Genomic DNA, 24,037 nt, shown 5'->3' with positions numbered 1-24,037 from the left:
CAGTCTGTATCTGTAGACCACTTTCTAAGCACCAGGCATGATGCTGATAAAGTGAGTGGGACACTAAAGCCCTTAGGTGCAGATGAAAAAGATGTTGTCAGACAAGCTGGGTATTGGAAGATGGCAGACAGGAATGGTTTGGTCTTAGGTCAGAGCTTGGAGATGGTAGAGTTAATGGGTAAACAATCTGAGTTTGGGACAGGTGGGTAACAAAGAGAAGTCCAGGAACAGGCCAAGGTCAAGTCTTGAGAGGTCAGAATTGTTAAGAAGCAGTCTGTACATAAAAAAGCAGAAATCCAGGTAACAGTATTAGATTCAGGCACAATCACAGGGACAGGCAATATAACCAGCACTGAGGGCCTGATTCAGAGCCGGATGCTCTGAACGAGCGCTCACTCTGAATCACCCACAGCTATTGCGAGCGGCCAGGTTGATGGTCGCGATGGTCAAGACCATCGGGCTTGTGACGAGACCCTTGTGGTAGGGTCTCATGACCGCAAGCCCCAGAGAGCTTCTGGCTCTAATAGAGCCGGAAGCTCTCCCACTGACATCACTGGTGAACGCCTCCGTTTGGCCAGCCACCCCTCCTGCCCGCCTATCAAATGGGGTGAGCTGTCAATCACCATCGACAGCTCGCCCCCTTTGGTGCGAGACCCGGAGCAACGGAGCACCCGTCGCTAGCCGGGTCTCGCGCATGCGCATGACGGAGCGGCTCCGTCGTGCGCATGCCCAGTGGGCAAACATCGACCCGGTTGGGAGCACTCAGCGCTTGCGACCGAGTCTGAATCAGGCCCTGAGTGTGCTTACTTCCTCCCTTAAATACCCAAAGCCTACGCTGGGGATTGGCTATGATAAGGAAGTGGGGGGAGAGTCCGCACAATGCAGGATGTTAAAGAATATACTATACACAATGTTTTAACTGACAGCAACTTCTGTGGCTCAAATGGCAGGAGCACTGGTCTGCAGTTCCAAAGGCCTGAGAGCCACTACAGAGAACCTTTTTTTGTATAGCAGGATCATGACACTACACTTTTAACAGTTACTTAGGTCTATACAGCTGCCCATAACTTCTGCATTCAACACATTGAGTATGAGAACCTAGTGTCAGCTTATCGTCTAATATATTCCTGACCCTCACATGCACCAATGTTACAATATAGTCAGCGTCATTTGCTTCAGATGGGTGGGGTCATAATGTATTGGTCTACAGGGGTATAAAGTTTAATGTCATATATTCACCATTTTATGACACAAGGGTTGTTTAAAGCAATTATTTGACTACGTGTGTGTGTGTGTGTGTGTGTGTGTGTGTGTGTATATGTATGTGTATATGTATGTATATATATATATATCATACATGCCTACTCTCCCGATTTGGCCGGGAGCCTCCCGAAAATCGGGTGTCACTCCCGGCCCCCCAGAAAAGTAGGCAAGCCTCCCGGTCCCTCAAGTTACCCCCTCCCGCAATGCAGCGACAAATTCCCACAGCGGGGGAGGTGGGGGGGCTGATAACACGATTCGCACTGAATCGCCTCATCATGACCCCATCCCCTGCTTCACAATGCTAAAAATCTCAGTATTGTGTAGCAGGGGCGGGGCCAAAATGAGGCGATAGTGGGGCCACGCCCCAAGTTCCTCCCTTATATGCCTTGTAATGTGCCCAGCCACGCCCCTCTTTGCTGGCCAACCTGGATGCTCCCTTCCGGATATGTGTGTGCGTGTGTATATAATATATATATATATATATATATATATATATTGCGACACAGTCAGATTAGGAGGTCCCTCTCCTGGGTAGAGGACTCCTTCCTTACACACACACACACAGCAGCAGGGAAGCAGCACACCAGTCTGGATGCAAGTACAAGCTGGTCGGCGCCAGTCTTTATTGTGCAAAACAGAAACAACAAAAGAAACCATAAACATAAATCCTAGCCCTGTCGGGGCACTAACTTCACAGGTAGTTCCCTCACTACCAGAACCTGGCAGGGCCTAATGCCCTCACCAGCAACAAAAGCACAGCAGAACACTTACAGTTAGGTTTTTCCAGTGTCTCTGAGCAAACTCCCTGTCTGCTCTCCCAGGTGAGACACTCAGCCCTCAACACACTAGGCTTATATTGGCCACTCTCAGGTGGAAAACTAACAAGCCTGTTACCAGGCTGCGAGAACCAAAACCTGGAGTGGCCGTGGGTGGAGCCCTCCCTCTCCTCTCACCCACCACCCCCAGGTCCCAAACCGGCTTTTCAAAAAGCCAAAACTCAAGCCTGCTACACTGCAGACTTTCTCCTGGGGATTTTAAACACATAGGACAGGAATCTGGGATAAATGTCCCTGCCACAGACCACTTTAACAGTGATCCTATCACATATCCCCCCCTTTCTTTCGACCTATGGGGCGGAACAACTGAAGCCCCCAAACAATGAACGCGTGACAACGCATCTGCATTAAACAACAGGCCCCCTGGCCTGTGTTCCACTGAAAATTTAAAAGTTTGTAACGCCAAGAACCATCTCGTATTACTGTCCTTACTTTCGGACATCCACTTTATGGCCAACGCCTCCTTCTCCACTGTGGCATCGGGTAGGCATCGAATTTTGAAACACTGTTCAACCTTCGGAAGTCATTGCAGAAACGCACACTCCCATCGGGCTTTGGAATCAACACAATGGGACTTGACCATTCACTATGTGATACTTCAATAACCCCTAACTCTAGCATATTTTTAATTTCTTTCGACACCGATGCTCTTGGTGCTTCTGGTAACCTATAGGGCTTTAGATTAACTTTAACCCCTGGGTCAGTGATGATGTCATGTTTAATGACCGAGGTTTTCCCAGGTACGTCAGAGAACAGCACCCTATTTCTGACCAGAAACTCCTTGACCTCTCGTTGTTGAATTGCCGACAGGGTTTTTGCCACTGTCACTTCGGGAACTAAGGGCCCTGGATTTACTGGAGCAAAGCTGTGTAACCGAGCATTGCGGTTGTATACCCTCTGCCGTGCCTGTTGAGCCGGTTCCAGGTGCTCTCTTACTATCGGCACCTCTATAATAGGCACTGGAACTAGTGGACCCTTAAAATGTGATCTGGGAGCATGATACTGACACTTAGGGCAGGATGCGCAGAAGTCAGACACCTCTTTATGAAGCCTGGGCCAGAAAAACCTCTGCATTATTCGCTCAGTGGTTTTCTCTACCCCTAGATGTCCTGCCGTTATATGACCATGGGCCAGATCCAACACTGTTCTTCTGTAGGCTTTGGGAACTATTAGTTGTTCCACAATATCTTCCCCCTTCTTAGTCACCTGATATAACAAATCCTGACACATTACCATTACCATGTGGGGATAGGACAAAGGACGATCAGGGTCTACGGGTTTACCATCAACTACTTTTACATTCTCCCTGGCTTTTACCAAAGTAGGGTCATTCAACTGTTCCACGGCAAAGACCTCTCTTCTGACCTATAAATCAGGCAGACGATCCACTGGCCCAACAACACTTCCCACCTTAATGGGAGGCACATCAGTTGGCGGGCCACCGTCACGCTCCGCATTCTCTAGTTCGCCAACCATAGTAGGAAAAGGGAATAACTCTGACTCAGAAGAAACTCCCTCCTCCACTATATCGACAACCTTCTCAAGTGGACCGGGGTTGTTCACTTCTGGAACAAAACGGCTTTCCCACAATTTCCAGAAGTGAGCAAAGTCTCTCCCCAATATTGCATCGTACATCAGACCAGGCACCAAACCCACAGAAACTATAGCAGAGCCACATGGTGTCTCGATGTTCACCTCAGCAGTAACATAATATCGATTATCCCCATGTATGCAGGTCACATCAACAGTTTTCCCCTTATGCCTCGAGGGGTTCACCAGCTCAGCTTTTATAAGTGTCACCAAGCTACCAGAGTCAAACAGTGCCTCTACTCGGTTGCCATCTACAGTGAGTACACACATGTGCTTATCAGTCTCAGCCTGCCGGTCAGCCGTACAGGCTGTCTGTGCAAAGAAAGACCCCCTGCGGTAGACATGAGCAGTATCACATTGCATAGGTTCAGTTGTAAGTGAACAATTAGCGGAAACATGGCCGAAGTCACCACACCGGAAACACTGAATCATATTAATGTCTAGTCGTTTACGGGGCAAGAACCTTCCTGGCCTGGCAGGCCTGTCTCCAGGTTCTACACCCTCAGTCTTAGGTACATCCCACCGCCCAACACCCTTCTCCCCTGGAACAGTCTTACCATTGTCTGTGGGAGTTCGCCGGTGTTCCATCGGGGCTTGGTGGGGCATACTCCTCAGCTCCTCAGCCGCCACGTACCTCTCCACTAGCTCGACCAACTGGTCCGCGGTCTTAGGGTCTGCATGGCTCACCCACTTGCGCAGAGTCGCGGGTAATGATCGCAGGTACCGGTCCATCATGACCCTTTCCACGATCTGTGGTCCTGTCAGCGTCTCGGGCTGTAGCCATTTTGAGGACAGATAGACGAGGTCATGCATCTGTGAACGTGGAGGATTATCCATATGGAACTCCCAGCGGTGGACCCGTTGGGCACGAACAAAGGTGGTGACTCCCAAGCGAGTTAGGATCTCCTGTTTTAGTTTTTTTTAGTCCTTGGCATCAGCCAGGCATAAGTCGAAATATGCTTTTTGTGGCTCCCCAGACAAAAAAGGTGCCACCAGACTTGCCCACTGCTCCTGGGGCCAACTCTCCCTTTCGGCCGTTCTTTCAAATGCGGCGAGATAGGCCTCCACATCATCGCCCAAAGTCATCTTTTGGAGGAAGTGACTGGCTCGTACGGAGTGAGTGGTGGTGGGAGGACCAGTATTAACATCTCTGGGCCGGGCGACCAGGTGCTGTACCACCTCTTTTATGGCCTGGCTGTTTTCCGCTAAGGCCTGGCGGTTTTCCGCTAAGGCCTGGCGGGTTTCCTCAATGGCGACCTGTTGAAGTCTGTTAGATTCCTGCTGAATTTTGTTTGTCTCCTGCTGAGCTGCTGTAGCTTGAAGCAAGGCCTTAATAATGTCCTCCATTTTGTCCTGGGGTGTAGGTTGGAAGCTGAACCTTGCCTCTCTGAGCATTGGCTGACGCCTCCCCTATGGGACTCCAAGGACACAGTGTTATTTCCACACTCACAAATTGGGTGTCTGTCCCTTTAATTTTTAAACGGAAAGTTTTCCTCTCGCTGCAACTTCAGTGTGTGTGGCTGCCCGCATTCTCCACCATATTGTGACACAGTCAGATTAGGAGGTCCCTCTCCTGGGTAGAGGACTCCTTCCTTACACACACACACAGCAGCAGGGAAGCAGCACACCAGTCTGGATGCAAGTACAAGCTGGTCGGCGCCAGTCTTTATTGTGCAAAACAGAAACAACAAAAGAAACCATAAACATAAATCCTAGCCCTGTCGGGGCACTAACTTCACAGGTAGTTCCCTCACTACCAGAACCTGGCAGGGCCTAATGCCCTCACCAGCAACAAAAGCACAGCACAACACTTACAGTTAGGTTTTTCCAGTGTCTCTGAGCAAACTCCCTGTCTGCTCTCCCAGGTGAGACACTCAGCCCTCAACACACTAGGATTATATTGGCCACTCTCAGGTGGAAAACTAACAAGCCTGTTACCAGGCTGCGAGAACCAAAACCTGGAGTGGCCGTGGGTGGAGCCCTCCCTCTCCTCTCACCCACAACCCCCAGGTCCCAAACCGGCTTTTCAAAAAGCCAAAACTCAAGCCTGCTACACTGCAGACTTTCTCCTGGGGATTTTAAACACATAGGACAGGAATCTGGGATAAATGTCCCTGCCACAGACCACTTTACCAGTGATCCTATCACAATATATATATTTATCTATATATAATATATATATATGTATATATATATATGTATATATATATACATATATATATATATATACATACATGCATGTATTGAAAACTTGTAATGACAGTCTGATGACTACATTTATGTAATATAATTGTTACATTTACCTGCCATGGACAATCACCGAATTTGCAGTCCTTTCCACCCACAATTCTTGCATCAGGGTTATTGTCAGAAGGTTCAGGAAATACATGTTCTGCTTGGTCATTGTTATTTTGAGGTGCAGAATCACCAGGAATTGCAGTGGTATTTCCTATCTGGGAACCATCTGTGTGATTTTTCACTTCATCTGGTATTGATCTCTTGGATTTCGACCCAACTGTCTTCCCACACGGATATTTCCCTACATCAGACAATCAATATTTACAATATATTGGTTATATAAAATGAATCTGGCAGTTAACAATAATAACACTCAAGCAAATAATGGAAATATCCATCCTATTTCCCATGTTAGAAGACGTAAAACCTCTGTTATGTTACCCCTTATGCATGTAAGCTCTTTAATCAAGATATGAGACAGCTTTGCAATACTTAAAAGGAATCATATTATTAACATACCATGAAGCTGGTCCCAGTGAGCGCTAAGCCAGTTTACACAGCGTACTTTGCATGCACATGCCCTGAAAACAGATGGACCATATAAGCCTGACTTTCCTGATTTGGCACTTACATATGCCTGCATCAGAACGGGTGGGAAGAGGTATTCTAACACACGGCCTGATTCATTACCGTTTGCAACTGCGATTATGCATGCAATCGGCCGATAGTTGCGTTCTACGCATGCGTATGCATAGCAGTGCACGTACTAGCCACTACGAGCGGGACTGCAATCGCAGAAGCTACGCAGAGTGATTGACAGGAAGTGGCGTTTGTGGGTGGTTACAGGGGGGTGGTTGGCCAAACGCAGGCGTGAAAGTGCATTCGCACGCCGTTGCAGGGGCATGCATAAATTAGCCACTACGATGCCCTACGCAGTGTGAGATCTCAGAGTGCGTGGTTGTTAGCAATTTCTGAGTAAGGTCAGGGCTTGTGCATCTGTGTGTGAGGCTGCGATTGTATCGATGGTTTCAGTATTCTGCTAAGTATTACGGATGCGTGCAATGTAAAGTGGACGTCCTTATGTAGTTTATAGACTTCTTGTTAATACCTTTGCGCTCAGACCTATATAGAATGTGGTTATATAAATGACTTTCAATTGATGTAATATGGAGCTCTCTTTGAGCAGATGTCCTTGTGGCTGCTTACCCGTCTGTGGGATGTTGTGCTGATGCTGGATTCTGGCCGCTCTTTGACCCGTGGGTACTTACCCTTCCTGGCTGGGGGAGACGCCAGTCTCTCTGTACTGGGGTCATGCGGCTGTTTCTTCCTGGTACTATGTGGGAGATTCGAGGCGGTGTCTTACTGCGCTGGACACGTGTGACGAGAAACCGGGGATTGGAGCCTGACTGGCTGTGGGCTGACACTGTAACCGCTGCGTTGACCTTGTGGTAAGCAGCCACAAGGACATCTGCTCAAAGAGAGCTCCATATTACATCAATTGAAGGACATTATTTGGACATATCCCATTGCAGTCACCGGGACCTTTTCTTGCATTATCTGTTCCCTCTCTTCCCATCCCTTCCTCCCTACACTAGTCCCTGTTTTTACTGCACATTTCCACACACTCACTCCCTTCCTCTATATACATCTGTTTACACGCATTGTTCTGTTATATGTATGTCCAACATTAACACACTGAAAGCCGGCTGCTACTCAGAGAATAATGATTAACTGCAATGTATTTTATCTATTTAAACTGTACCATTTCAATACCATTCTTATACTGCATGTCAAATACCAAGATTTTAATAAATAGAACACTTAATTAAGACATCCTGACTTAAACACCTTATTTATATAACCACATTCTATATAGGTCTGAGCGCAAAGGTATTAACAAGAAGTCTATAAACTAGCATGAAACTCGAGGGTGGTTACCTCCAATACCTATAGCTGCTCCCGCAACAAGAATTTTTGTTTTAGAAGCCCTTGGGCATACAAATGTCCTTGTGTAGTGCTGAGTTTTTTTTACCATAAACTTTTCAACAAACTCTATATAATTATCTATCTATCTATCTATCTAGTTCAGAGGATGCTGTAGCCATTATTGAAAAATAATTACTAGTTACAAGGTGGCTCCCGGGGGGGAGAAGTAGGTGGGCGGACTTGGGGCGGGGACAGCCAGATTGCGTCATTAAGCCCCGCCCCATGGCGGGAATTAATCTCGGATATTTAAATAGGGGTCGGGGCTAAATGGTGCTATTCTTATAGAATCACATCATTAGGCCCCGCTTCCAACACACGGACCCGCCGATACCCGGTAATATTCTCCCCATTCTGCCAACTTCTATAGGAAGTGGGCAGAATTTGGGAGAAGTGCCTACCGTTCTGGGCGTGCAGGGGGTTACTCGAAAAATCGGGAGTCTCCCTCGACTTCCAGAAGGGTAGGCAAGTATGCTACAATAGTTCAATGTGTCCTCTATTTTGGTCAACAACAGTTTCCATTCTAAGAACAGCATTCTCTATAACAGAATGTAACATGTCAGATGGAATAGCCAGCACATGACGCCTAATGCTGTCTTTCAGATCTGACAGGGTGCTGTATGATATCCTTCCTGTTACACCTTAAAAAAAACACACAACCTAAAGTTGTATGGGGCGATCAGGGTGGCCAAGTTGTCTGTAGTAGCTGATCACCCTTTCTTCGGTATAGTGCTGCCTAAGCAAATTAAATGCCAACTGGATGTGAATGGTGCTGTGATGATAATGGTGCAATGGGAATGAAGATGGAAATGGTGAAAACGAAAGTGAAAATTAAACCGAAAATTAAACTAGCCAGACACAGATGTGGGGGCTAAATCTTTTATTGGAATAGTCACAGTGCTGCTCCAATGAGGTCCCGGGCAGGTGGTGGAGGCGTGGTGGTGGATGGGGATGAGAATGGGGTAGGTGGACCCTTTCAGGGGACTCCTTGCCGTGCGGTTCAGTGACCAGCACGTCACCCCTGCTGGACCTATGGTCGACAGTCTAAGAAGTCTTGGGAGGTGGGGGGATGCGGTGAGTGGGTCGGAACACCTGGGCGGCATCCCGCATGTAGGTGAGAGTCTCAGTGTTACTTACCTACCGGTAGGATTTGTGGTGAGAGGGGGATGTCGACGTTGCAGAAATGGTGGTAGCTGCAGTTGGTCGGTGAGTAACAGTCAATAGAATGACATTGGGTCTGTGGGTGCATGACTCTGTTGTTGGTGGGAGGTCACCGGACCTGAGGTGGTCAGCAACCAGGGCGTGCAGCTGGTGGGATAAGTTGGATGCTTGGTCCCCAGTGGCTACTCCTGATGCCACTGGTGTTGCGGAGCCACTGACATGGGTGGGGGAGCTTCTAGGAGACCGGATGCAGGCGTGTGGTGTGGGACCACCCCTGTGGCGGGGGTGGTCTGCCCGGGACAAGGTGGCGGGCACGCTGGGGGGGAGGCTGGTCCGAGGTGGAGCCGAACACTGAAGGTGTCAGCGGTGTGGACCAGCGGGCATGCAGGCGATGTGCAGGGGGTGGCTGGCTGCACCCGGAGGTCCCTGGTGGGGATTGGGAACGTCGGTGGAGGCATGCCGGGATGAATGGAGGAGTCCCCAACGCATTTTGGCATTTAATGCCTTCAAGCGTGCCCACCACCTTGTCCCGGGCAGATCACCCACCGGCATTCTAACTCCCCGACCAACTATAGCTACCACCATTTATTCAACAGCTGCAACATTGATATCCCCCTCTCACCACAAATCCTACCGGTAAGTAAGTAACACTGAGACTCTCACCTACACGCGGGATGCCACACAGGTGTTCCGACCCACTCACCGCATCCCCCCACCTCCCAAGACTTCCTAGACTGTCAACCATAGGTCCAGCAGGGGTGAGGTGCTGGTCACTGAACCGCACAGCAAGGAGCCCCCTGAAAGGGTCCACCTACCTCCCCAGTCTCATCCCCATCCACCACAACGCCTCCCCAACCTGCCCGGGACCTCATCGGAGCAGCACTGTGACTACTCCAATAAAAGATTTGGTCCCCACATCTGTGTCTGGCTGGTTTAATTTTCAGTTTAATTTTCACTTTCACTTTCGTTTCCTCCATTTCCATCTTCATTCCCATTCCCATTGCCCCATTACCATCACCGCACCATTCCCATACACACTGCCCAGCAGTGCAACACTCGCACCATACCGAGTCACCCCACACCATACTCACCCACTTTAACACAACAGTCATTACCACCACACCTCGCGCACCTTACCCCCCCCATTTCTAAATGCCATACATACCTACTCTCCCAGAAGTCACGGGAGGCTCAAGATTTTTCAGATAACCTTTCACTCCCACGGTAGAGTAGCCACTTCTCCCGCATTTCTGCCCACTTCCAAGTAGGGGGCAGGGCTTAATTATGCAATTATACAAGTATCACATAATTTTACCCCGCCTCCTATTTAAATATGCGCTATTCGCGGTGATTTACCCTGAGGGGGTGAGGCTTAATGACGCAAAATGCCAGTCCTGGCCGCCCACCTGCTTCTCCTCCATGGGCTTTCTAGATCCAGACCAAGCTACCCACTATTTTAAAACCACAATTTGTCTAAAACCAGTCGGGACAATACTATTTCCTTCCTGATCTGCCTTGTATAAGAGAAGCAAGCTGCTTTTCCTTGAGAAACACCTGCAGCCGCTCCCACTACGGACATACAAGCCGGTAAGTATGGAAGCCTAATACTACACCACTGGGCTGTGAAAATTTGGCCTCCTGTAGGAGAGGTGCAGCGTGCAGATCGCCTCTAAATGCTCCCGTGGCCCCCCGGCTCTCCCATCATTTGCCGGCTACCTACAACAGAGGTGCGCACCCTGTCCTGGTTATATAGCGGCATCACAGGAAATCTTCCACCGCCACTCCTATTGCCTACAGAATAGTGTAGCGGCTGGTGACTATTTTCTGATACTTTATTTCTTTCATCACTGACATCAGCGTATGCTTCATATGGAACATTGTACCAATACATTAGCTATCTGTGGATCTCTATCAAAGCTTGATGAGAGAGAAAATTGTGAGATATGAACTACCAACCAATCAGTTTCTAATTTACATTTTATAGGCTGTGTTTGAAAAATGACAGTTGGGAGCTGATTGGTTAATACTTTTTCTCTCACAATTTTATCTCTCATACATAGGCCCCTCTACCTGTTATCACCACCACAGGAGTCCCCGATGTTCTTATTACTTTAAACAAAGTCAAAATACTTATTTGCATATTTATATATATTTTGCTTTTAAATGCTGCTATTATTGTGAATGTTATATGTGATATGTGATTTGATACTTATTTAGTAATAAATTGGTATTGTTATTTATCATCCAGCCATTCCTCTATGAATTTATTCAGTTGATTTATTTTTCTTAGTATTTTGGTTCATTGGCGCAGTCTTTCCTTAAAATACTTCTAGTCAACTCTAGTCTTTGGCTAGTGGGCCAAAAGTTCATTCTACAGCAAGACAATGACCCAGAACGTTTCTCCAGGCTATGAGAGAACTACCTTTGAGGAATTGACCAAAGCAATAGTCTTCAAATCATGGACTGACCAGCTCAGTCTACAGACCCCATCAAGCTGGTTTGGGATGAATTGAACAGAAGGGTGAAAGTAAAGCAACTTTCAAGTGCAACACATTTGTGAGATCTTCCCAAACAATAATTGATTTCTAGTGTATAAAGAAGCCACAAGTGTAGTCAGCAGTCATATCTGCCAAATTTCATTGAGACATTAAATTGCCTACAGTTCAATAACAACTGGAAAATGGATGCTCTAAAACTTTAGATGGGTGGTGTATTTTAATTGTTTGTTTTTTTTCTCTTATCTCCTTGGTGCTTCCTGGATTTGTACGGAGGAACTATGTTACATAGGATTTTACATTATTATGGACATAATTAATGTTAGATTCCAAACCCAGCAAAGAATAGGACCAAACTTGAATGATTGCACCATGGTTATGATAGATCCATAGACACAAAAAGTAGCCACAGTCAAGTTACTACTATATAGTTGATAAATTAGTTCACAATTAAAGGTATAATTTATACAGCTTTCCTGTACAAAATAAATCCTGCTTCTTCCTCTAGCTAACATAGGATGATGATGTTATTATTAGTATATTACTATTACAGTCATCTTATCAAGCACACAAAGTTAATAATCATTCTAAAGTTAGAAATACGACAATATAAGAAAACCTTTTTTCAAAGAAAATCTAACAGATATATAGGACATCCTACGAATGTAGATAATTTTACTAAGGATTACATTTAGTAGACAGGAAAAGTGGAAGACTCGTTGATATTTTCCATCACATTTAAATCCATAATTGACCTTTCTTACCAATTGGAATGCAGGATTTCAGATCCTCTCCCAGCTGATAATCGGGGGCACAAGAACAGCTCATTTCCTTCTCTGCCACCTTGCAGAACTGGTCACAGCCACCATTGTTCAGCCTGCACATTTTTTGAATAGCTGGAAATAGGTTTGAACATATTAGTGTGGTCTATCATGAGTTTTCTGCAGTTTGTCTCTTTGTATGCTTTATACCAATTATTCTGAAGATTGCTTTCTGCAAACAAACATACTGTATAAGCAATTACATCACTTATTCAAATGGACATGTTCTCAGTACTCATTTACAATAGCAATATCCACATCAAGCTTTAGACCTACACTGCCAGTATGCTTATATGCTGTCTGTCAGTCTAGGGAAGGATACTTAGGCTAATAGGTTGCACAGCCAGAGAATTGATGATCTGGCACACCTCCTGCTCTTTCACTCCTCTTTTCCTCCTCCGCACCTCCAATCTCTCGTCTACTGCACATTGGCCAGCCGCCTTTAGTACATATGACTGTTCATGAGACAGACAGAGCTTTGCACAGCATTCACGCTCTGCAAATCAAGTGAAATGGTGGGGTATTAATGTATCAACAAACAATACTATATACTTCCAAGGCGCTACTTCTTAGTGTTGTACTATAAGGAACACCTCAGTTCCACGGACAAAACTAAAAATACAAACTAATCAGGGCCAATAAGTGTCCCCAAATAGTCTCTCAATAATGAATGTGCATCCAAAAAGTTCTCATGTTCTTTTACACAGGATCTGGCATATCATATGGGAAAATTAAAAATCAAATTATAGTGTATCAACTGTTACTATACATCACCCTGTGAGTGGAATAAAAAAAAGTTTTTAATAGAGAGAAAGTTGAAAAGAATATTGGGGTGAAGATCCCAGCAGCATCTCCTCTGCCATGTGACTTTAAAGGACACGAGTATGGTTACAGCAAGCTTCTCCTCTTCCTCAAATACTTGACACGTCAGACAGTATATAACAATATAATGGATATGGTTACATTACCTCGCACTCTTCATCACGAGCACAGTCTTAATGCACAGTAGTACAATAAATGCTTTGCACCCAGGGGCGCCAAGAGGGTGGTACTAATTACCTGGGCTTTGGGTACTAATTACCCCCCTTCCTCTTATCTTACCTGTCAGCATCCCAGCACGGGCTGCAGTGGGAGCAGGGAGACTGTTGCTGTTGAGCAGCAGCAGCAGCAATCTACTCTCCTATGCCTGTGAGGGTAAACGATCACACTGATGTCCCCCCCCCCCCCCTGGATTTGCGCCAGGCTTAAGGGCTCACAGCGCCCACCCTCCTGCGTGCAATGCAAATAGTAATTTTTCCTAAGGGGGCGAGGCCACACCTCCTGTGATTAAGCCATTCCTCCATCAGTACCCGGGCCCGTAGCAGCTCTTAGTGTCCCTGTTTGCACCTCACACATATAGATCCACCTGGGCCTGCACTGGATGGTGCCTGCAGGCCCGCTGAGAGCCACGGCGGGCCCGGGTAATAGGGGGTGTGGCACAATTGCGGGAGGCGCGGCCATGCCCCCTTCACGAAACAAAAAAAAGATTTGCAGCGCCGCTTCGCTTCACGGTGCTGCGTGCTGGGGAGAGGGGCGCTCTGGGCCCCCTCAGCCCTGCTCAAAGCCAGGGGGGCGTGATTAGTGTGATGGCTCCCCCCCACAGGCATAGGAGACTGCTGTGGCTGCTGCTCAGCACACGCTGTGTGCTGGGCTGCTGTGAGGGAGGGGGAGCGGTGCTGGACCCGGGCCCCCGCCGGGCCCCTCAGGAAGCCCGGACCCCGGTAATCTGTACCCGCTCCCCCCTCCCTCTCGGCGCCCCTGCGTGCATGTAGTTCTTTAGCACATATTTCACTGCTCTCTTCTCTGCAGCTTTAATGGAGGACATACTCTACGCAAGTGTATTACTGTATTTCTCACTTGTGTGTTACTACACTGTGCCTCTCTTTGCCTCTCTGCAGACAGTGTACAGAATTCCGCACACCCAGTCTGCCTCTCTTTGCTTACTAAGGGTGAGCAATATACAAATGGTCACACACACATCTTCCTCTCTTTGCACCCCTTGTCCACATGCAGTGCCATAAAAAAAAAAAAAAAATAATAAGTATATTTCACTCAGCGCTCATTGGTGGTAGTTGTGAATAAATGGAAGAGTTTGTGTTACAAGTTACCCAAATAAGATGATATTGAGACAAAGTGATTAATAGGAATTATTCACATTTATTTGTAGCAACTTACAGTTATTAAAAGCATATATGCACCAGTGACATGTGGTGAGGTAAATGGCTGGGGAGGTACTGGCTAGTGTCAGAGCCAGATTTACAGATACATATATGAACCAGAGGGTTCATGTGGGCATTATACAAAGGTGCAGCAGTATATAGTGCTGGAAATTTGGCGAGTTTTGTTAAGGGATATGCAGAATAGGTAGAAAGGGGAGGCAGTGCCTCACCTGTCATACACTTTTTACTCCAGAGTTTTGACTATAAAAATTATTAGAATAATACAAAGAATAAATTTATGAAGCAGCAGCTTTTGTAAGCATTTCCAAAAATGTAAATCGGCACCGCAGTCAGTGTCACTTGTGGATTCAGGGGGGGGGGCATCTTCCCTGGGAGGATCAATTTCTTCAGAGGTTCCCCATTGCAGAGAAACCACCATGTAGGTAAGGTGTGTTTTTATTTAGTACACACAAGAAAATTGTATAGATATCTCTGAATTATCTGGCGGTTACTGCAATGCTCTCTGTAGTATATGGCGGTCACTGCAATGCTCTCTGCACTATATGGTAGGCAATGTGATGCTTTCTGCATAATTTGTTGGTCATTGCGATGCTGTCTGCATTGTTGGCACACAATGTGATGCTCTCTGCATTACGTGGCAGTCACTGATGGTCTCTATATTATATGGTGATCACTGCGATATCATTTAATTCCTCCTGCACTGCCTTAAATAACAAGTGAGTGCTGCTATTTTCTACTTCCCTGCAGTAGTAGCCAGAACATCATCTCCAAGTGCCCCACTGTAGACAGAAGACCTGGGTCACTGGAAGATCCGGGTCACCACCCTTCATACTGACCCAGGTTCTCACTCTGATGTGAACAGGTGAGTACAAAAAACCCCAGCTTTAACTCATGTTCTGTGACCCAGGTCACAGTTGGCTGCTTCCTGATGGGTTGCAGGTGAAATTTTAAAACGTCACCCACAGTTAGTGTAAAACCCGGCATGCGTTACACTGACTACGTTTGCCATTAAAATTTTCACCGCAACTTGCCAGTAAGCAAGATGCTGCTTCATAAATATAGTCCCATGTCTTTTGTAGAGGGTAACAGACTAAGGGGTCTATTTACTAAGCAGTGTTCGGAGTAGAGATGAGTGGGTTCGGATCTAAGAGATCCGAACCCACCCGAAATTTGTAGATCAGAGTCAGATCCAAGCCGGCTCGGAGATTCCTGCATGACTCGGATCTCTCAGATCGAAGCAAAACCATAGAGACGAGCTTTCGTCTCTATATATAAGGGACGCGGCAGGCGCCATTTCACTCCGGCTGTGGAGACTGAACAGGGAGGGTAGGTAATGTAGGGCTGGGGAGAGGTGCTGTGCTGTCTGCTGTGTCCTGGGCTGGTGCTGTGCTGTCTGCTACATCCATCTGGGCTGGTGCTGTGCTGTCTGCTGTGTCCTGGGCTGGTGCTGACCCATCCAGGGCTGGCGCTGTGCAATCTGCTTTGTCCATCTGGGCTGTTGCTGATCCATCTGGGCTGGTGCTGTGCTGCGTCCATCTGGGCCCAAGTTCTGGACCCCCCCCCAAAAAAATAAAAATAAATATATATATATATATATATATATATATATATATATATATATATATATATATTGTCAGTTTATTTTCTGTGTGTGTGTGCATGTTAAGCTTAGCCGCACAACATACAGTAATTTGCAACCTAGTGCTGCCCGACTCCAGTCATCATCGATCGGCACTCCGGGCCCAAATTCTGGAGCAAAAATTGTTTAAAAAAAAAAATAAATTCTTTTTTTGTCTAATAATTGTCTGAGTGTGTTAGGCTTAGCTACACAAGACCTAGTAAGTCGGCAACGCAACCTAGTGCTGCCCGACTCCAGTCGTCATCAATCTGTGCTCTGGGCCCTAGTTCTGGAGCTGAAATTTTTTATTTTTTTTAAATTGTCTTTTTTTGTCTAATTGTCTGTGCTTATTAGGTTTAGCCGCACAAGATATAGCAAGTCGGCAACACAACGCAAATACTTCAAGACAGCAGAAAATATGGAGGTCAAGGCCAAGGACCAAATGTTGTAGCTGCCGCCAGCAGTGCAAGGCCGTCAACTTCCTCATCCTCTATGAAGGCCCATGCCTCAGGGCTTAAGTCACGCTATCGACATGGTAAAGCTACTTTTACTGAAGTTAAGAAAAAAAAAATTAAAGGAAATTTGCTTTTAGATAAACAAAAATTGGCGATATGCCATTCATTACATGAAGTGGCAAGGAAAGGATAAGGCCTTGGCCTTTCTTTAGGAAGACTGCTGGTTCTGATTCTGTTAGCCCTTTGGAAAAACCAACTGTATGCCCTGAGAGATCTAAATCACAAATCCCCGAGGAGAGTGCAAGTGTGTCCGCGGTTGCCATGTGTGAGCCAGACCTAAATACTAGTGTACTGGAGGATCCTCCAAGTTCCAACATTTGTGTGTCCTCTGTAAATGTGGGGGAAGGGCAGTCAAAATCTTGCAGACGTAGTCATCGAGGATGTTTCTGTGGTATTGCACATGGAGGAGGAGGATATTTTGGTAGTTGAAGGTGCTAAGGATGATGAGGATGTTGGTGCCGAGGATGTCCTTTGTGTAAGTAAGGCAACAGCTGTTGCCCATGGATTGAAAAAGCCAAAGACCATTGTTGTCATGCCGATACAAAAGACAAAAAAATCCACTTCTCACGTGTGGAATTATTTTCACCCCAATCCGGACAACAGTTGTCAAGCCATATGTGACCATTGCCAAGCAAGAGTGAGTAGAGGGAGGGACCTAAACCACCTAGGAACCTCCTCTTTATGTCATGTCACTTGGAGCACATTCATCAAATATCAAAGTGTATGTCGCCAAGTTCCAAAACTCAAAATGTAACAAGTCCAGTGTCACCTACCTGCTCCCTCTTTGTGAGATCCAAGTGCCTTCGATCACCAACACCTGCATCATCAACATCCTCATTCATCATCGGGAGTAGTCCTGCTGCATCCAATGTTGGTATTCGAAGCATGATTGACTCCTCTCCTATCCGTGATTCCTCAGAAGGATCCTTGATGACTACGCCTGTTGCTGCTGCTATTGCTGTGAGTGGATCTTCATCCCAGAAGGGGACCAAGAGGAAGACTACTTGTAGCGTATCCTCCAAAAAAACAATTAACTATTAAACAATCATTTGCAAGGGCAAACAAGTATGACAGCAATCACCCATTTACACAGCAGATCACTGACGCCATAACAGCTATGCTGGTATTAGATGTGCGTCCAGTATCTGCCATTACTGCAGTGGGTTTTCAACAGTTAATTAAGGTCCTGTGTCTTCGCTACCAGATCCCTTCTAGATTCCACTTCGCTAGAACAGCAATTCCAAGTCTGTACAAGGACATTAGAAAAAAAACGTATTAATGTCCTCAGAAATGCCGTTGTACCCAATGTCCACTTGACCACTGATATGTGGACAAGTGGGACAGGGCAAACTAAGGATTACATGACTGTGATAGCCCACTGGGTAGGTGTATTGCCTACAACAGCAGCAGCAACATCTACCAAAAGACAGCTGATACAGAGGCAGGCTACTCTTTGTATAAATGGTTTCACTAAGAGGCATACTGCTGAAAACCTCTTAGAAAAACTAAAGGAAATAATTGCAAAATGGCTTACCCCACTTGGACTCTCCTCGGGATTTGCGATTTCGGACAATGCCACCAATATTGTGAGAGCATTACATATGGGCGAATTCCAACACGTCCCATGTTTTGCTCACACAATTAATTTGGTGGGGCAACATTTTTTAAAAACTGACACGGTCGTACAGGAGATACTCTCAGTAGCCCGCAACATATCGACATTTTAGATATTAGGCGACCGCTTGTCGAAGACTGCAAGACCAGCAGGTACTGTTAAATTGGCCCTTCCATCAGCTGAAGCAAGAGGTAGTAACTCGGTGGAATTCTACCCTCTATATGCTTCAGTGGATGGAGGAAAAGCAAAAGGCCATCCAGGGCTATACAATGGCCTATGACATAGGCCGTGGAGGGGGAATGCACCTTACTCAAGCGCATTGGAGAATAATTTCCGTGTTGTGCAAGGTTCTCAAACCCTTTGAACTTGCCACAAGTGAAGTTAGTTCAGACACTGCCAGCTTGAGTCAGGTCATTCCCCTCATCAGACTTTTGCAAAAACAGCTGGAGAAACTGAAAGAGGAGGTGAAACAGTGCAATTACGAAAAGTATGTCAGACTGGTGGCTCAAGCCCTTGATTCACTTCACCAGGATCCAATAGTCATCAATCTATTGAAATCTGAAAAATATATATTGGCGACCATTCTGGATCCTGAGTTTAAGTCCTACTTTGTGAGTTGTTTTCCAATAGACCCAAATCTAAAACTGTGCAAAGAGCTGTTGGTAAAAAAATTGTCAGCTGCATGTGAAACGCCATCATTTCCTCCTTCAGTTTCTGCAGCTGCCAGGAAAAAACTAAATTTTCCTTACAGGATGCTTGCTGGTCATGCTGATTGTTCAACAAAAAATGACATCTGGTCGGGCCTGAGAGAACTGCCTACTAGTGACATGTCTTCTACCGTGACTACGTGTGATACGGTCTCCATTCATAGAATGGTGGAGGACTATTTCAGAGATAACATCCTAATAGGCATGTCAGACAGTCCCTTTCAGTACTGGCAGGAAAAAGAGGCAATTTGGAGTCCCATACACAAACTGGCTTTGCATTACTTAAGTTTCCCACCCTCCAGTGTGTACTCCAAAAGAGTTTTCAGTGCAGCTGGCAACCTTGTCAGTGATCGGCGTAGGAAATTACTTCCTCCAAAATGTGGAAAAGATGATGTTCATTAAAATGAATTACAAATTTCACGAGGAAGACTTCTACCAACAATTACATCAAAAAATTACAGAGGCGCCTATGGTGGATTCCAGCAGGGACTAATTAATATTGTGTGAAGGAGAGGATGTACACACTGATGGGGATGGGGAGGACGAGGATGATTTGCAATGTAAAGCCAGTTTGTGTATGGGATCATTTTCATTTCCATGTCCAATGCACATTGGCAGCTTGCTTTATGGTTGTCTAAACAAACCAATAATTTCAGCCACAATTGGCAGTCCTTGTCACTGAAATGATAGGTTTGTTAAACTGCCCTGTTACATATACAACATAAGGGTGGGTGGGAGGGCCCAAGGAGTATTCCATCTTGCATCTTTTTCCGTTCCATTATGTGCTGGTTGGAGCATTGCTGCCTGACATTTTAAATTAATGTTATGGCTGGTTTAGGAACCAATGATTTATTTTTACATTAATTTATAATCAATTTTACAGCCAGGGGCTGCACCCAATTAATTGTTTTTTAATTAATTTATTATCAATTTAACAGCCAGGGGCTGTACCAATGAATTGCTTTTTATTAATTATTCAGCCAGGGGCTGCACCCAATTAATTGTTTTTTAATTAATTTATTATCAATTTTACAGCCAGGGGCTGCACCAATGAATTTCTTTTTATTAATTATTCAGCCAGGGGCTGCACCCAATGAATTGTTTCTTAATTTCACAGTCAGGGGCTGCACCAACTATCAACTATCAATTCTTCAATCCTCCAAGGGTATCCCAACCATCATCTTTGCACAGTCCTCAACTCTAATAATAATATCAATCAGTTTTGAGCCAGCAAGCTGGATGCAACCTTTTGGCCCTTTAACTAGATGAAAAAAATCAATATTGTATGCTGTGAGGTGGTCAAAATTTACTGGAAACGAGTGGAAATAAATGTTATTGAGGTTATTAATACTGTAGGAACAAAAAAAAGGTCCATTTTATGTGATTTTAGCTATTTTTTTTTATTTTTTAAGAAAAAATCCAGATCCAAAACCAAAACATGGAGGTGAGGTTTTGGCAAAACCAATCCAGATCCAAAACCAGGGGAGATCCAGATCCAAAACCAAAACATGGGGGTAGGCGCACATCTCTAGATAGGAGACAGAGTGAAAAGTGATAAGAAAGTTATAAGGTGCCAGCCAATCGCTCCTAACTCTCAGTTTTCTAACACAGCCTGTGAGATGACAGTTGGGAGCTGATTGGCTGGCACCTTATCACTTTCTTATCACTTTTCACTCTGTCTCCTAACACTGCTTAGTAAATAGACCCCCAAGTTTCAGGAGGCAAAGGTGGCACCCAGACCCCTGACCCTTTACTTTACATTTTCATACCAGCAAATCTACTTTCCCACCTAATCCACTGGGCTGCTCAAAATAAAAGTACAACTATAGATCATATGCTATAATATTTTATACAATTTACTATAGACAGTCCGTTTATTCACAGCAGGCACATGGCTAGGCACAGTTGGCTAGACACGTCAATCATGGTGCACCCCTGTTATTTTTTCCTGGATCCGCCCCTGGTCAGTGTAATGCCTGGTGTGCTATACACTGACTGCCAGTGTCATTTTAAATTTTCATCTGCAACCCGCCAGGAAGCAATAGCTTACACAAGCCACTGTTTCTTAAATAGCCTCCAGTCTCTCTTTTCTCGGGCATTAGATGGGCATCGTGGCAGCTGCCACAGCCCCTCCTCAGGGGCGTAAGGAGGGCGGTTCCAGTGGAGTGCAAACTCCAGGCGCCGAAGATGTTCGGAGGCGCCGCGCGCTGTGCCTGTTGGCATCTACCTGGCAGCTGTCTAAGCTGACATCCTCCGGGGTCCGTTGCTTCACCACTACAGTATGACTAAGCACGCTGGCCTCTGAAGTGATCGGAAGCTAAGGAAACCTCCGATCGTTTCAGAGGCCAGCGTACCCAGTTATGCAGTGTGCGGTGAGGAACCTGCGCGGCCGTGCCTGCTGAATCTAGTTAGATCCAGTTAGCGCGGTAGCTGGAATGACAGCCCGGACGACGGCCGCAAAGGATCAGGTAAGTATGGGGGGGGCTTTGCACTACTTTAAGGGACAGAACTACACGGGGGGGGGAAATACTTTAAGGGACAGAACTACAGGGGGCACTACTTTAAGGGACAGAACTACAGGGGCACTACTTTAAGGGACACAACTACAGGGGCAATGCATATGGGCACTACTACAGAGGGCCCTGCATATGGGCACTACTACACGAGTGATACGGAAGGAGGCTGGAAAGCTGGGGCAGGAGAATGGAGAGACAGGGGGAAGAAGGTGGAATATATTTAGCCTTTCATGCCCCACTTTGATGCTGCCCCTAATTTTTATTTTTACTTCTCTTTACTTTAATCCCATATGGACCCGCCTCCTCCCTGGAACACTAGAGGAGGGGTGCCATAGCATGCACGTGCTCCAGGTGCCCTGGCTACATGCTACTCCTCTGCCCCTACTTTCTCCCCCTCAGGGGAAGCACAGAATCTCCCACCCTGCTCCCCAGTTCTAAGATGTCTCTTTACAGGCGGGAAATGATGTTTCCTGCTTGGCCATGCCCTTTTTTTCTGAAAAACACTCCCAGGGACCCAGGCATGCAGTATCTGCAACATGCAGCAATATTTAAAACTGAGAAAGATGTCATTATCAATAAAGCAATGAAATATGGATGGATGTCACTCTCATTTTGCTAATTTCATATGAAAGAGCATTTGCATCCAAACCTTCTCAGACACTAGACATACACTAATACCCCTTTTACACCGACTAAAAAATCCCAGGTTGATGCACGGGAACGTGCATCAATCTGGGATTTTTGTCGGTGTAAATGGATCAACCCGGTCCAGTGACCCGGGGATCCGACCTGGCTGGATTGCAGGGTTGAGCATGGGTCATTCCCGTGTCACCCTGCAGTGTAAACGGCACGACCCAGGTCACGATGACCCAGGTCGCGCCGTATGCCGCTCGATTGGCCGGCTTCAGTGGCACTTGGAGATGACATCATCTCCGAGTCCACTGCCGGGCCGACCACAACGGAGCAACGCACCCCACCTGCCCTCCATGCCTCCGGAACGCTTCAGAGTAAGGTAAGGGGGTCGCAGAGGGGGAGGGAGAGTAAGAAGCGCTGCTCACCAGTGGAAGGAGCTGCGTCAGTGCTGACCCAGCTCCGGTGGGAACGGTGCCGACGCAGGCATAGCCCGGGTCGACGCTGCAGTGTAAAATGTATTCAAATTTACACACAGGGACAGAGCTTGCATGAAAGTGCTGTCCCTGCGAATTCCCTCCTCGCACTTCTCAGGGTATTTTTTGCAGTGAGACTGTGCCTGTGTATGCACCGCTGGCTACCCCTCCGCTAACACTTACCTCAGTGATCCAGTGAGCTCCTCTGTGACTCTGGTCATCTGATCACTGGGCTCCTGATCTGTGTCCCTGGACATGTGATCTGTGCAGTAAACTGAGATGCTGGCCGGGACTTTTACTGCATCTCAGTTCACAGGATAGATCAGATGACGGGGGTTACATAAGGAGCACAGCAATCAGCTGACTGGGTCACAGAGGATCTCACCAATCACCAGTCCCTGGGTACAGGCAAGTGTATTTTTTTTGTTTTCTATTATAACCATTTGTTTTCTTTGTGATCATCCTGTGGCCTATCAGACACACATGGCTGATCACAGAAGTCTACTCCAGGCTCTACTCACCCTGTCAGTGAGTAGGGGGGGGGCCTGCATAACGTCGTCTCCAGTAGAGTTATTATCACATGGTTCCCTCCCAGGATTTTTTTTATTTTATTTCTTTTAGTAAATCTGAAACAGACCACATTTGTCATTACAAGTATGGTAAATGTGATCTGTTTAATAAAAGAATGCAAATTTAAGGGCTTGGTGGAGTTTTTTATGAAAATGCCCTTTGATACATTTAAGTGATACTAAAATCATGTGAAAAAGATGTGAAAACACAGTTTTCACAATGTTGTTTTTTTTTTTTTTTTTTAATAATAAAACAGGCCCCTTAGTATATTATGTTGAATTAATATGTTAGAAACAGGGACAGGCTGGGGCTAAAAATTGGCCTGGCATTGGTTCAGTGCGCATGAAAAAAGGGGGCGTGATTACTCATAACAAGGACATAGAGGTGTGGCCTCTTGTTATGCCCTGTCTAAGCATGCCAGCTGAACAGAGTGTGGTTAGGCAGAGCCGCTCAGCCAGGCTTCCAGATGGGCGGTCCAGTACATCAGGCCATTGGCCCTTCTGGCATTTGCCAGTATTGCCAGATGGCCAGTCTGGCCATGGCTAGAAATATACTACTTGCAATTAAAAATACCACATAGACATTGTACTAGAGCGGTTTTAAGGACTGAAAAGAATGAGCAAAAGAGATGAACATAAAGAACTACAGTAACCCCCCAAAAAATTGTAGTTCATAAAAATAAAAATGTTTCTAATAGTACAAATATGATTTTGTTTTCCCCAGGTAGCTTGATGTTTGATATGTTTTCCCTTCACAGCTGTTATCTAGCTAAGTTGCCTATGTC

At 46.1% G+C, this 24,037-nt stretch overlaps 1 protein-coding gene across 1 annotated transcript in view; it reads right to left on the bottom strand.

Moving 5' to 3' along the window:
* F10 (coagulation factor X) overlaps positions 1-24,037 on the bottom strand; it is a 70,540-nt gene that overhangs the window by 20,628 nt on the left and 25,875 nt on the right. The window contains exons 5-6 of the mRNA XM_088456808.1: positions 12,331-12,462; positions 5,993-6,228 (exon numbers count right to left, since the gene is read on the bottom strand). Coding sequence (XP_088312934.1) covers positions 5,993-6,228; positions 12,331-12,462 — 368 coding nt within the window. The remainder of the gene's footprint in view (positions 1-5,992; positions 6,229-12,330; positions 12,463-24,037) is intronic.

This window comes from Taudactylus pleione, unplaced genomic scaffold, assembly GCF_031769625.1.
Source record: "Taudactylus pleione unplaced genomic scaffold, aTauple2 ptg000041l, whole genome shotgun sequence".
NCBI classification, from domain to species: domain Eukaryota; kingdom Metazoa; phylum Chordata; class Amphibia; order Anura; family Myobatrachidae; genus Taudactylus; species Taudactylus pleione.
The sequence above is the reverse complement of the archived record's forward strand: the minus strand, read 5'-3'. Positions and strand labels throughout refer to the sequence as shown.